Source organism: Protomyctophum parallelum, assembly GCF_964188405.1.
Source record: "Protomyctophum parallelum genome assembly, chromosome: 16".
NCBI classification, from domain to species: Eukaryota; Metazoa; Chordata; class Actinopteri; order Myctophiformes; family Myctophidae; genus Protomyctophum; species Protomyctophum parallelum.
This window is the reverse complement of record NC_139711.1, coordinates 18,728,969-18,744,478: the sequence shown is the minus strand read 5'-3', so window position 1 is coordinate 18,744,478 and position 15,510 is coordinate 18,728,969. Positions and strand designations below refer to the sequence as shown.

The following is a 15,510-nucleotide window of genomic DNA, read 5'->3' as shown; positions in this document are numbered from 1 at the left end:
CTCGAAAGAAATAGACAACCAATATAAGGCAAAATTTAATCATACATTAAGTAGCATGTGACATGTCAAAATAGGGGGTTTTCATGATTCTGAATCCATTCCAAGCATTAGTTTTGCACGAAAAACCCTCGTCCATATCCACTTGCCCAAATGTGCTGACCTCTTCACATTTGTGATGACCTTTAGTTTTGCCTTGGCCTAAAAATGGCGATGGTGCCATTTTTAGGCCAAGGCAAAACTAAAGGTCCCTGCACACAGAGCGTGTCTTTCTGATTTTTTGCTGCATTTCTCCATCGGTTTTCCGAAAAACGCGCCCAGTGTGCAACCACCTTAATGCTTGGAATGGATTCAGAATCATGAAACTCCCTAGTTTGACATGTCACATGCTACTTAAAAGTACGATGAAAATGTTGCCATATATTGGTTGTCTATGGCAGTGGTTCCCAAAATGGCTTTTTTTTTGCCACTGAATTATGGTATGTGTGATATGCGAGTTTAGCATAATCACAGTAATACTTAAATCATGTTCCATCATCTAAGGGCCTTTGGATAGAAATGAAACACACTCCATGCAGTCACTTTCCGTTACACCGGGGCTCCACCGGGCGCGTCAGCGTCGCGTCTCCGTCACAGTCAGGGAATGTTCCCTTTTTAATCAATGAAGGGTGGCGCCACTGCCTGCGTTGCGTTGCGCGACTGCATTAAAATTGCCCCGGTTCATTTTTTGACGCACGCGCCGGAGACGCAACACGCCCGGTGGAGCCTCGGTGTTGGGAGTGCTGTGACTGTGACCAGCTGATGGTCGTTAATTGATGCATCAAGGAATTAAGGCAATTATGTTTCTGCACTGTCAAATAGGTCTACATCTATTCTAACGTCAGGGCTCCACTGGGCGCGTCGCGTCTCCGTCGCGTCCTGCTCGTGTCATGACAACGTCAACGTCACGCTAGAGGTGCTCCACCGCGTCAGCAACATTCTTTTATGTTGCTGTCAACGCGTGCGTGCGTGCGTCAAAAAACGAACCGGGGCAATTTCTGAGTCACCGAACGCAGCACAACGCAACGCAACGCGGGCAGTGGAGCCGCCCTCCATTGATTAAAAGGGAACATTCCCGACGCTGACGGAGACGCGACGCAGACGCGACGCAGACGCGACGCAGACGCGCCCAGTGGAGCCCTGGCGTAAGATAGCATCTTAAATAAATGTTGTGAAAATGTGTTGTGACTTTGATTGAAAAGTTTTAATACAAATAGTTCCAATGGCATCAAAATGTAAGGTTGCAAATATGCTTATCGGTGTTGCGAGGATGAGGTTGGTACAGAAATAAATGTCCATCACTTTTTTTCCCCGATGTTTCCAGCAGAGCAGACCTCCCATTCTGTGGACCTTAATGACCAAGTGAATAGGAAAAAATCACACCCGTGTGAACCGAGTGGTGCAACTCCCCTCTCTCTCTCTCATTAGCAGGCAACAGTGCAGCACTGTCTCTCTCTCTCTGTTTCTGGCACAACAGCGCCCCTACTGGTACTCCTCATACTGGTGCTCATTAACGTCACATAGGTGAACCAACACAGACATTGATGTTCCTTGGAGTGGTTGCACCACTCAAAAAACACACAAATAAAAAAGGTATGTCATGACATCACAGGTTAATCCTAAACCGTTGAGCTTTTGGGCCTATATGGCTCCCCGGCTACACTTCAAATGTCAGCCTAGTATCAGTATGAGCATCACTATCGCCACTCCTATTCTCCTCGTTCAGTGGGCCCCTTACCTGTTGTGCAGGTGAGGCTGCAGCTCGCAGCGCTGCATGCGCTGCTGGCACTCTGTGTGGTAGGGGCAGAGCACCGTCATCTTGTCCAGCAGGTTCCTGACCAGCAGGCTGGAGGGTCGGCACTGGTGCAGCTGCAGCCGCTGGCGGTCCACGGGACAGAAGTCCTGCTCCTTCAGGAAGCTGCTCAGGCAGTTGAAGCAGTAGGTGTGGCCACAGGGAGTGTCCATGGGCCTGAGCAGAGGCTGCAGACAGATGTGGCACACCAGCTCGTCGTCTACCTCGTCCTGGTACTCGTACAGGTGGCTCTCCTGGCCCTCGTGTTGCTGCCCACACTCCTTACACACCTGGGCCCATGTCAGGCTCGCAGTGTTATTAGCACTGCTGCTGCTACTGCTGCTGGGAACCTTGGGCTCCGTCATCATGGCCACTGGCAGAGGAACCCCCCAGTCCCAAACTTCCTCTGCTCCAGAGGAAGGGATACGAGTCTCCTTAATTTATTCTCCTTGAGAAATTGGTCTCTAAGTTCACTTCATAAGGTATTATTCTATGTGAGTTTGTACATCCCCGGTTGATCTTGGAAAGATCATCAGACCCAGGTCCGCAATTCACTGTTCACCCGGTCTTCTTCATGACTTCATGTTGGCTTTCTGCTGAGAGAAAAACAGAAAAAGGTCTGTTGAAGAATTTATTTGTACTCAAACCAAACCAGCCAGCTCTACAGGAAATGACACAAATCCACAGAGGACCTGCAATATGGCAGCAAGCGGCAGCTGTTTCCTCTCAGCAAGTTTCCTGAGGGACAAAGGGAATTCCCATTTCAGCTAAATATCACAGCGCGCTTCATCAAAAGGATTACGCTGCTATAGTCAAAGACCTGCTAATGGGACGAAAGGAAATGCATGGAGCTACAGAGGAATAAGAACTTGGAATTAACTGGGAAGAAATGCAATCCCCATCACCAATGACCCCCATGCGCCCAATCAACAGAGGTCTGTATCCCTCTGTGGAGTCTCCTAATCCCCGCTAATTCCTACAGAGTGCTGGTTACAAATGCATTCTTCTGAGAAACTATTGCCACTTTATCCACATCAGCAAACACATACTCCCAACCAGTCAGCTCCAAAAACTCATTTGTTTTAACTTTTATGAACATACATTTTATTTCACATGCATTTGCATTTATGGAAAAAATTCCAAAATCAGATGATACACAACCAAGGAGCACAATCACATTATAGACATACAACTTCTGTTGCCCATTGTCAAAATGTAAATTCCTTATAAGAAAAAACAGTGCCTCAGAAAAAGAAACTGCTTTCGTTCCTTGTATTCACTGGTCATTGTGTGACGCCCATGTAGAGGTCAGGTTGATGTAAAAAGGCTTTATCATGTTTTCATCTTCCACGTTAGCTTTGTTCCACTCACCTGAGATGATAGCTGTGTTGTCAAGCACCCAGCAGCCTCTGTCTGCACACAATCAACCAACCTAGGAGCTATGCTGGCTGCCTACAGCCTGAATGAAACCAGAGCCTTTACCTCAACAGCACATCTCAGAGTAATGTATGTGTGCGTCTGTTTGAGTGTGAGAAAGAGAGAGAGAGAGAGAGAGAGAGAGAAGGGGGAGGGGGATGTAGCAAAAGACAGTCCAGAGAGAGTGAAAGGAATATAAAGGGTTATGTAAAATTGGTTGTCACACACTGAAAATAGCCCATTTTAATACCATAGGCAGAAAAGCGTGTAGATCTGCTATTTTTGGTGTGTGACACTGCAGTGACTGCACACGAGGAACTAAAGGAAGTATATCATCAAGCCCTTCAGTCAGTGAACGCGCGTGTGTGTGTGTGTGTCCTCCCACTGCACTGGCTGGGAGGACCGTGGAGGGAGAGCTGTGTGAAGAGGCACAGGGGAGTTCAGAGGAAAGGAGAAACATTCAGTCTGCTTCTGTCAGAGAGAGAGAGAGGGGGGGGGGGGGGGGGGGTGGGTATGGTTTATTATGTGCTGATGATGTCGCACTACCGCAGGCAAAAGCACTCAAGAGCATCTGAGAGCTAGATCAACCAGTTATCTATATACACAGTATAGCTATATCCATCTCCCAATATATATATATATATATATATATATATATATATATATATATATATATATATATATATATATATACACACACACACACACACACGGTATATATATATATATATATATATATATATATATGCGCAGGACTTGTCCTTCACACAGCCTTTCTTTTACTTTGCTCAGGTGATACCTATTCTTGTAATGGATATGGGTCATGAATCCTGTAACACACAGCGAGGCAAACAAATGAGAAACCAGGGTGGGTATGCTCAATTTAGCGGGGAATTTACATGACCTTGTAACCAGCCCCAAAAGAACGCGATCCAATAGCGGAAATCTAACAATAAACTAGATTAAAAAAATAGCCTGCATGCATTGCCTAATTGAAAAGGACACACAAGTGGTTTGTGCTGCGAAAAGAGACGGGCAATCACATTCATTCTCTTGTTGCAAAATACCGTAAGTTGCATTTATTAAATGACAAAATGTGGTCCCGACGTTTTGGAAAATCACCAGGCATTGTATAGCTAGAGAACGCACCCTTGGGGGTTTGGTTTAGGATGCAGTACATGTCTTCATTAGAGCAGTGGCTATCTGAGCAGCGAGCCAAGCAGTGGCCCTGGGGATGATGATGATGGATGGCCTCCTGGCTTGCCCTGTGTCGCTGCACTGTCACATTCAGGGTGTCAATTGAACCCAGGCAGGCTGCATACGTTTGTTTGTTTGCCATGATCACCCCCCACCATTCTACCAGTTTTGACCCACTAAAACCAGAGACATTTGAAAGCACAGCTGATCCCGTTTTGTGTTGGAAACTCAGGCATTGCTTTTTAATGTGGATGGTAGGAATGGAGACCTTTGGAATCCAATGATGCAGACAGACAGACACCTACATTAGCCTCCTGATTCTGTATCACCAGTCAGGGACTCAGGACCAGGGGGGCAGTCAGACAGATATTTTGTGAAGCCACTAAGGAAATCGTAGTTCATATAATGGCCTGTTGTGGCGCTGTCATTGGACCCAGAAAAACCCATAGCCCCATAGAAGTCCATGTATTTGGGCCCAACTTCACCTAGACTGTATTACCGTAATAAACATGGTCATGAATACTTTCTGCTTCCAGTCACTAGTTTAAAGTCTCATTTCTAATGTCATAATATTCTTTTTGGAAAATTATGGTCCCATTAATTAAAAAAATTACCATAAAGTCGCGTATGTTCTGAGGGGCGTGGCTACCGTTACAGTCTATGATCGGGATTCCCCTCCCACTCGAGTCAAAATAAAAACCAACGGAGAAGAAGGGGGGAAGTCCCGCCTCGTTGTCTGGGCAAGCCAATGGCCAGCTGGGCCAAAACAGAGCCAGCCAATGGCCAGCTGGGCCAAAACGGATCTAGAAAGATGGCGACTTACAGTGCAGGAATAACAGGCTTCATTTTACGTCCATGTTAGACCCGGGGAACGCTTTGTCCATATTTTTTACAGTCTATGCTCAGGACGTAGCTTTCCCTAATTGAATCATCACGTCCTTATAACATTATCCTTTTCCATAAGAAAAACAATGCATCGAACTTACTAGAATGGTTCATTCAACATGAATAACAAACTAGAAAAAGTGCCCTTCTGGGCACAGGTCTCCACCAGGATAGGAATGTAGGACATTGCAGCTTGCCTTCATCTGGTGGTTGGATAAAAGGGCAACAAAAGTAAATTAGAGGTAAAAACACTTTTCGGCCAGTTATAGCGCCACCTTGAGGCTGAGTTGAAATTGTTCATGTGGCATTTCTTCCTCGGCCTAGTGGGAATGTGCGTGCACAATTTCACGGAAATCACGCGATGTGTTCATGATTTGCAGCATTTTGTTTGAAACTGAGCACTCCTGTGAACTTTGGAAGCCAATCTTAACCAATCAGGATGGAGTCTGAGAAGTCTGAAAGACCCGTTTCGTTGAATGGCTCTAGAGAGACTGTGTACCAATTTGCGCGATGTTTGGACAAAATCTGTAGGTGTACTGTGCAAAAACTTGTTTTGCACAAAGCAGCCTCCTGGTGGCGCCATAACAGGCCATTGTGGAAAGTTTGGGGCAGAGGTTCATCGTTGGCATCCAGGGAGTGTGTGTGCAAAATGTGGCATCGACCAGGTTAACAGTGGCCGAGATTAGCTGCTCACGGACACACGGACGGACGGACGGACGGACACACACACACAGACGGACGGACGGACGGACGGACGGAGTGCAAAACATACTCTCCCCACATGCCTTCGGCCTGGTGGAGACAAAAATAGCCCAGGACCGGGATGCCTGGAGAGCTCTTGTTAGTGGCCTATGCCCAAAGTAGTCAGCGTGCTTTCTGGTCTAGAGGGGCGGGCATGCTTGGAGCAAGCGCTGGAGAATATTGCTTCACCGATCAGAGCCCCCCCCCCACGTAGAAAACAAGGAGAAAACTGATGTCACTATATTGACATGATAGTGACTCCCCTCTGCACTGTAGTTCACTCCCACTCCTAGACCAGGAAATGTCTCACGTTCCCACTGGCTTTCATGTTGTGAGCCGTAGCGAACGAAAATAAAAGCCTGGGTAACAAGGCTATCCTTGAAGCAGCTCCAGTAGAACTATGGTCTACGGTCTACTGTCTACGCAGACCTACCTTACTACCGTCCTCATGAGTGTTATGGTACTTCTCCCCCATCGTCACATTAAATTAAAGCATAACCATCACCATCTCCTAGAATATTGTCTCGACTCCTATTGCTTCGCAAATACCCTGCATTAGAGTCAATAAATTGAAAAAGGACGCAAGGAGGATCCCTCCGGTGGTCCTGGGATGCTATTTTTTTTGTATTCATCATTTTTATCCCACGATTTTGTGAGGGTACCTATCCTATGCAAACTCCACACAGAAAAGCCCTTTCGCCAACCCCGCCTCAGGTATGGCGCGGAGATGACGCGGAGGAGACACGCCGCCAGCACCCACAGCGTCCCGAGCGGGAATCAAACCCAGGACCTTCTAGCTGTGAGGCGCCAGCACTACCAACCGTGCCCCCAGTAGTAGCATTATGAATGCTGAATTTAATTCAACAGCATATGAAATAAGTTAAATCTTGTTTCATGGACTCAACTCAACTCAACTGTATTTAACACTTTCCCTCCCTAATACGAGTAAATTGACTGTAGAACAGCTTACCCCCCAAATTACGAGTTACGTTTTAATTAATTCGCTTTTAATACGATTTAAGACTTATGGGACGTTTTAAGACTTACGGGGTTTCTATCGGACAGAGATATGGTATGCAAAGGGTTCTGGGAAATTGAGGCCCAATGCATTCCAATGGTGGCACTGGAACGCAGCAGGCGTGCTCCTCCTCCGCTCTGTTGTTGTGATCACCACTTTGGGTTATTTTTCAACACTACGAGAAGCGATTACACCATTTTAAAGCGGATTTTCATGAAAAGGAACGATGACGTCAGCACGGTCTTTCTTCAAAGGTTAGTGAAATCAAGGCAGGGAGATCACGAGAGCTCACGATTATTTAATCCCTGCAGTCAAACTGTTAAAAAGGTAGTTTGGCAACAAGCCGACTATGTTGTCCACTGTATGTGGACAACATAGTAGACTAGATACTACTTCTACTGTAGTATACTGCAGTAGACTACATATTGATTCAGAATCTCTACTTAAACATGAACGCTATGCATAAGATTGTGATGTAAAAGCATGATGGGAATCTACTCCAACATAATATACAAGCCGCAGGGACCTTGAAGCGGTAGAACATTCTCAAAATCAAATGCCTAGCAGCAAGCATGTGACTTTCTAAGCTTTCTAGGGAAATGTATTTTACCCGAGTGTCCTCGGGTCTCTCTAAACTCTAAAGAGAGGATTACCATGGGTGGCATTCCCTCATAGCTCAGCAGTGTTGCCAGATGTTGTTAGCGAAATAAGCAACCAGGTCTGGTCTAGGAAAACAAGCCCAAAATAAGTTAAGTTACTATAGGCCACATGAGCACTTTAAAGTAAACCTATATACTGTATACAACTGCTACTTGACAATAACCATGCGATGAGAGGTTGTAGATCTGCTATTTAAAAAATATATATGTAATATTTTTAAAACGTTCTAATTATTTATATATATATATATATATATATATATATTTTTTTTTTTTAAGCAAGCCCTAATAAGCAACTACACTTTAGTCAAAGAAAATGCAACCCTGCAACTACCAATATTTACAAGCAACTTTACAGAAAAGGAAGCCCAAAGTCATTTAGAATAAGCGGACATGGCAACACTGTAGCTCAGCCGAATCACTTGCTCAGATTGTTGATGAGAACGTGAGACGTGAGTCACATGTGCAGACACACCTTCTGTGACACAGGTGACTGAGGTGAGGGCAACAAACACATGCAAAGTTTCCCTTCTTGGCTGCCAGACTGTACCAGACAGGTGTGTCATGTCTCTAACCACAATCTGAAATGCATGGTGCCAGACCCTAGTATTAAGCTAGCATGGGTCATACAATGCCAGCCCCTGCCTAATGTATCCTCTCATGTATCCTCTGGAGTAATGCATTACCAAGTGAAGAGTTGGAATATGAATGATTATAATGAACATCATACCTGGGCACTTCAGGAGACTAAGGAGAGACTACTACTACTACTACTACTACTACTACTATGATTGCCTATTTTGTATTGCATTGGATTGATGCCAACAGATTAATTTCGTTGTACACTTGTGTCCAATGACAAAATAAAATCCATCCATCCATCCATCCATTCATCCACTACCCAAATTAAATATACTGTCTGGGACAGTCTGGAGCACTCGACTGGTCTGCACATGTTTTATTGTTTTGCAGGGGTGGCTTGGCTGCTAAACATGTGCCTGCAGACCGGTCAAGTGCTCCAGTATATTTTATTTGGATGGTCTCTCCTGAAGTGCCCAGGTATTATTATTTTCTCCGCTGCAAGTTGTCTCCGTTGAGCACCGACGAGCCCTTCTATCTTCTACTGGCTGGAGTGCGCTGGACTTTACCATGTTAGTGTCAAAAAAGTTGAAACAACATTTATTGGCAACATGTAGCTGACTTATTTAAAAATATTGAAACTTGAAGAGTGAAGACATAGATTTTTTATTATTGCCACAACATGCAAATCGAACCCTTTTAAAAGCAATGAACACTATTTGCATTGCACTGATTTGACGATAATTCATTAGACCCCTTGGTGTGGTTATGATGTGCAATGGATGTCTTCCTTTTGTATTTAGGGTTTCTTCCTGAAAACTGATATAGTGACATCACAATATCATCCCCCTTTATCATACAACAACAGTTGTGGGTGCGGCTTCAGTTCAGTTGGATCACCAGTCACCACGCACCACTAAAGACCAAACTACAAACCTCCCAAAACAAACTAATTCCACTACTCCTCGGTCTGGGGCCCACCATGACCCATCTTTTTGCAACCCATTTTAAAAGTCTAGGGTGGCTTCGGGTAGAAAAGAGTCAGACATTTAAAATTGTAAATGCCGCTTTGCCCTCTGTACCCGCATACCTGACAAACTACCTCAAAAACGTGATCGACTCCCACAGCAACAATACAAGAGGAAGTGAGAACAACGATCTGGTACCACCACCCACTTTCAAAATAAACATGGGCAAATTCTCCTTCTACAGCACTGCCACCCAAGTGTGGAATGCCCTGACTCCATCCCTCAAAAAATGCAAATCCCTGGCGTCCTTTAAAACAGGCCTGAAAATCCACCTTTCAGCATGCCAAAGGGAGAGGAAATTACCTCTCTTTATGTTTCAACATTCACGGTCAATATTTGTGTGACAATTAACCAAGAAGTAAAATGTCATGATTGTGAATAGCCCTATTTGCCACTGCAAAGTGCCATTGGTCGGTTCGCAACCACTTCAAGCCGCGACACCCCCCCAAATAATCACGCGTGAACTGGGGACCCCCCCACCCTGACAAGCACTTTTTGAATTGTAGGAATTGAGGCATTCAATTTTCTCGTTCCACAGATAAATATTGTGAAACTAGCAGATCAATAGCTGATCTACAAGTGCACAACGTGAGCTTGTAGAATGGCTTGTAGATCAATTTTATAGCATAGTTTGTTGATTACTTTTGATTTAGTAATGGTCTTTTTTCACTCTTTTTTTTGCCATTAAAAAATAAAAATGTCTACCCATTTTGGGCGGGAACCACTTTGGTGTTTTAACTTTTAAGCATTATGTTATACTTTAGCTATTGAAAAATAGCAGATCTACAAGCTCGTAGCGCTGCACTCGGTCTGCTATTTTTGAAAAGTCTTGAAAATGTGGCACAAATCTTTGAATATATATTTTTTCAGAGCGTTTAACTCAAATCTTTGCTTCTGGGGGGGTACCTGGAACAACATATTTTCAGATGGGGGTCCCCGGCCAAATACAGATAATTCCGGGGGACCTTGACATGGAAAGGTTGAGAACCACTAACATAGAAACCTGGGTTTTTCATAAAACTGTTAGAATTTAGAAGCCTTTTTTTAAAATCGTCCTCAGGTCTAAATGGGTTAAAAGTAAAAAGTTAAATTATCACTTCACCGTGACTTCACTTCACTTCACCCCCCCCCCCCCCCCCCCCCCCCCCCCCCCAAAGTCAGTTGGGAATCCCGACCAAGGGGTTGAGAGACTAAAGCCCAGGATGTACTACTAAAGCCCATACATGGGGTCTCTACACCTCCCACTGTACAGCAGACCAGTGTCTATCTCCATTCTCTACGCATACCAAACTGGTCGAAAATAGCACCCATGGCATTAAGGTTTCAGACCAGGATTCCTCTAACATGGCATTCCATTCCATTCAACAGGGACAGTGAGAAGTATATAGTAATTCATTACGAACAAAGACTCTCTCTCTCTCCAAATTCTCAGTTAAAACTGTGACTTGAAACATTGCGACGAAGCAGTGTTGTTTTCGTCGACTAAAACTATGACGAAAAATGTTCGTCGACTACCTTTTTTCACTGACAAAAACACTGACAAAACGCTACAAACTTTCAAATCTCAGCCTCTCTGTGAAAGAACGTTTGCAATATTGAATTATTAGGTTTAGCTATTTACTACGTACCTTGCTTTTGGAGGGGGAAAAGTAGTATTTTGAAGTAAGGTAATGATTACTTATGCCCGTTATGGCAGTGGTGTCAGATTACATACATGTATACATAGGGGCATTACCTTTAGTCCACCCGACACTGAAACATATCATCATTACGTGACGTCACCATCGTAAATCAATTATACCCTGGCATTGGTACATATCTTCCATCACGTCATGGGACATACGCTTCGTAGCATGACGGAAAACATAACTGCACAGTCTGCTTCGTGCCAGCATACGTCAAATCATATGCTGCTAACGGACATACGCATCGTAGCACCTGACTGATAACATTACTTGCACGCTCTGCTTGCGCAAGTAATAATATACTGTTGATTTTAACACCAAATCAAAACTAGACTAAAATGTTAGGAAGGGACTAGTCGACAAGAGATCCAGTTTAACTCATTTTACACTTGGTTGCATGATGAAAATAACAGATCTACAAGCTCACAACACAATGCAAGTGTAAAATCAGCCATTACGACGACATCAAACAAAGGCCGCCAAAATACATTTTAGTCAACTAAAACAACTGTAGATTTAGTCGACTGAAATCGCATGATATTTAGTCGGCTAATATTAGACTAACACTAAAACATTCCAGGTGACTAAAATAGGACAAAAACTAAATGAAGTTTCAGTCCAAAGACAATGACTAAACTAAAATAGAAATTTGCTGCCAAAAACAACATTGCAACAAAGGCCTCTTGTTTTACATTTAGTCATGACTAATCATACATGACTACAGAACATTACACTGCACTGGTTCTCAACCTTTTAAGGCCGCGAGTGACCCCCCGAAAAATCTTATTTTCACTGGGGACCTCCCCAAAATAATCATATTTAACTGGGGACCTCCCAACCTGATAAGCATTTGGAATGTAGTAGTTGAGGCATAACATTTTCTTTGACTCAGCTCCAAGGATAAATATTGTGAAAATCGCCTTAGGCTAGCTACTACAAGCTCACAATGTCAGCTCGTAGATCAGCTACTTTCACAATGTTTTCCTCTTTCTTATATTATTTGATATTTTTACCAGTTAGTTTGATGATTACTTTTTATGCAGCAATGGTCTTTTTCTTTGCTTTCTTTCCCAGGTATTAAAACTTTCTTTAAAGTATTTTAAAGAAGTGAACATGTGAGGAGGACCCCCCTGGGGGTCCAGACCCACAGGTTGACAGCCTCTGCACTAGAACATGGACATTCAGTGCCGCAATTACCAAATAAGCCAGTCATTAATTAATAGTTACCTGAAACTTTCCACGAGATAAAGGTTGGTGACCGGTACGGTAACAATGCCATAGCCTATACCCTACATGACAAATATAAGCAAACTATAAAAACCAAACTGTTTAGGCATAATCACACTGTATCTGGGCACATTACAATTCGTATCGCCTTTTCTAACCAAAAATGTTAATGTACACAAATGTTAATGAAGCTGAGCTGTGAAAAAATGGCTGCTCTAGTCTACAATATTATTTTTCAACACTTTAGAGTGTTGCAACATTCTCAAAAGTGTATATAATACAAACTGGCTAGACTAGCATATAGTAGAACTTTATGTACAACAACACAAGGTTAGTATTACTATTGTTATTGAAAATGAAAACATAGGTGCTGGCTGGGGCACGGCTGTCTGTCTGGCCAGCCCATAAAGGAGTATCTCAGACTGAAGAAGTGAATCCATAAATAATTCACTGTCCTCCACTGACAGCTATAGTGACAGTCTGTTTGGTCCACCTGACTGTAATAGATCCAACTGATAGAGAAGGTAATAAAAAATACACACGTGCATGGGGAACAAAGAGAGAACTCTAGATACTCGGTCGTGTCGCTCACCTGGCTCGGCTGGCTGGCATTATGATATATACAGTAGCCTAATAAATGGCCCCCGACCCTGTTCGGGTGCGACTGCGAACACCTTTAACCGTTTTAACAGTTTTTGTTAAATCAAACAATTCCATAAGTTTTCACCCTTAGCACGGTTTTACTGTACGTTACCTTTGGACATGTTATTTTAAGCCACATTGTTTGCTTTGAATTACATAACCTGTCCGAGAGTCAACTCAACTCAGACCGAGCGAAACTCGTCTTACCTGTAAAGGCTTTTACCCCGGAAGTAAGTTAGCCTAGCTCAGCCTAAAAAACAAAGAAGGTATCGTGGTGGCGAGTCTCGATGAATCGCGGAAAAAACACGCTTTAAAAACGGTGGACGACGTGTGTCGGTAATAGCAAAGAATCGCGTTTGATGATCACCATAGCGCGACGGAATTGGTCATATTTCTGGCTGCTCGCCCCCAGGTGTGGTTCATCAGGCGAAGGCTGGCTCTCTCTCGACAGGCAGGCAGCAGGCTGGCTGGGCAACAGTCCCAGTTTCGAACAAAACACACACACACACACACACACACACACACACACACACACACACACACACACAACACACACAGATAAGACACACCACGGTCTGACGTTCACCACTAGGACGTCCATGCAAATATCACGGGTAACATAACATCTGTCATATAATGTGATTCTATGAACTGTACTTTCCTGTAGTGTGCTTTGTTTCTGCACACTGCTTCAATCAAAGAACTCACAATAATATTATGGAGCCTATGGGGAATATACAGTATAGGCCTATAGTTTATGTGTATAGAGCTAAAAGCCAAAGGAAACAAGACCAAAACATTGTATATTTTTACCCAACTTTTTTTTAATGAGTGTGCTAATAAGTAATAATTGGTAGGACATCATTTGTCACAATTCTCAATAATATAATATAGTATAGCCTAAGAATTAACTTTAAACCCAGAGAGATTGCCAATTATGTCTGAGCAATTATCCGATATCATTGGAATTCAAATGATTTATCATGGGACCATGGGGGGGGGGTCCTCAGTCCCCACTACAGGCAAGACCCCACAGAAGACAAGGTGGGAGGAGCCCGCTGGCCTAGTGGTCCCGGTGCATGCACATACAGTAATGGCTCCCAGGAGTCCTTGAGGGAATTCCAGGGGGTCCCCAGCTAAATGATAGTTTAGAACACTCTCAGAGTTACATTAACTTAGATTTTACTATATAAATTGGGGGTCCCAGAGATAGAAATGCCATTACATGTGGGCCCATAGACTAGTGCATGTTAAACTGGGGGTCCTTGAAATTAAAATGGTTGAGAATCACTGCTAGAGCCGTAAAAATCTTCTCTTATGGGGGGGGGGGTCACTGGCATATGTTTTCAAATAGGGGTCCACGGGCTACTTAGTGTCAATTTGGTGGTCCTCCTTGACATGAAAAAGTTCAACAGCGCGTCGCGTGTCCGAGTCCCGTTCATGACAACCTTTGCTGTGTCTCTCCCCTTCTCTCTTCCTCATTCCTGTCATTTTTCACTTTCACTATATTTCAATAAAGGCAGAAATGCAAAAAAAAAAAGAAAAAAGAAGAGGCTGGTGAATGTAAATCTGTGCTGCAGCGCATGCCATGGACAACTCAAGGACAACTGCTTTAAATCAGTCTTTTCCAAACTGTGTAGGACTAGGGACCCATTTTGGAGTCTCAGACTCAGACCCATTTTCATGGGTCAGGATTTCATTTGTTAAATTATTTCAAAAGATAAAACAAACAAAAAGAACTTCATACATAAAAAAACAATAAATGCATACATTCAAAAGTGCTATATTGTCACTAGTTTAGGTCCTGGTCCTTGGGTCTCTTTTGGATCTAGAGCTAAAATGTGACTCTTAAATCACTCTGTACAGTTCCATGGTGTAAGATTGTGTTTTGTTAAAAATAAATAAGTAAATCCCTATAAGTCATGTTTTGTCTCAAACATTAATAAATATAATCACTGCAAAGTGCAATTCTGTGTCGGCCAATAGACTTGATATTCTGATGTACTATATGATGATGCAGGAATATTGCATACTGGTAGGTGTGCCAGATTTCAAGAAGGAATCTACAAAACGGATACAAATGGCTGACCAGCCTTACCATATAGGCTGCATACAATAATAATAGTCCAGTGTACATTATAATGTACAGAACGTTCATGGATCAGTCTGCCCCCTAGTGCACAGACTCTGTCAGCTCCAGGAATGGTTCAGGTTCTTGTTATTGTTGGCATTAAGTCATTTCAGTCCATCAAAAACAATTCTCCCCTGTATGCTGAGCCAGTGTTTTGAAGACCAATCAGTGTGAAATGATGTTCCTTCCTGTAACGGTCATGTTGAAGCATAAATAACCATTTTCAAATAAATAATGAATGATAAATAAATACATTTAAATTATACATTATTTTCAAATAAATTGTAAACATTATGGACACGGATGGACAGTTGTAGTCAAATTTACCTGTTCAGTCAAAATGTTTATCGCCCTTAATGTTAATGTATATGTTGCAGTCATCACAAGTCCAATGATGTATAAAGTTAGAATGAAAGAATTGAGTGCCGGCTACATGTCTGACCCAGTATTATTTTTGGCATGATAAACAATGAA

General features: G+C 43.2%; 1 protein-coding gene and 1 long non-coding RNA gene across 3 annotated transcripts in view; both read right to left on the bottom strand.

Annotated features, from left to right (window-relative positions):
- The window catches only part of lnx2b (ligand of numb-protein X 2b), a 35,663-nt gene extending 22,318 nt beyond the window's left edge, over nucleotides 1-13,345 (bottom strand). Inside the window, exons 1-2 of one of the 2 annotated variants that reach the window (XM_083786559.1) lie at nucleotides 13,113-13,345; nucleotides 1,775-2,421 (exon numbers count right to left, since the gene is read on the bottom strand). In XM_083786559.1, coding sequence (XP_083642685.1) covers nucleotides 1,775-2,196 — 422 coding nt within the window. In that variant the 5' untranslated portion in view covers nucleotides 2,197-2,421; nucleotides 13,113-13,345. Of the gene's footprint in view, nucleotides 1-1,774; nucleotides 2,422-3,199; nucleotides 3,366-13,112 lie in introns of those variants that run through there. The other variant, XM_083786558.1, reaches the window with a different exon arrangement.
- LOC310873884 overlaps nucleotides 1-15,510 on the bottom strand; it is a 414,042-nt gene that overhangs the window by 23,758 nt on the left and 374,774 nt on the right. The gene's annotated exons all lie outside the window — the stretch shown is intronic.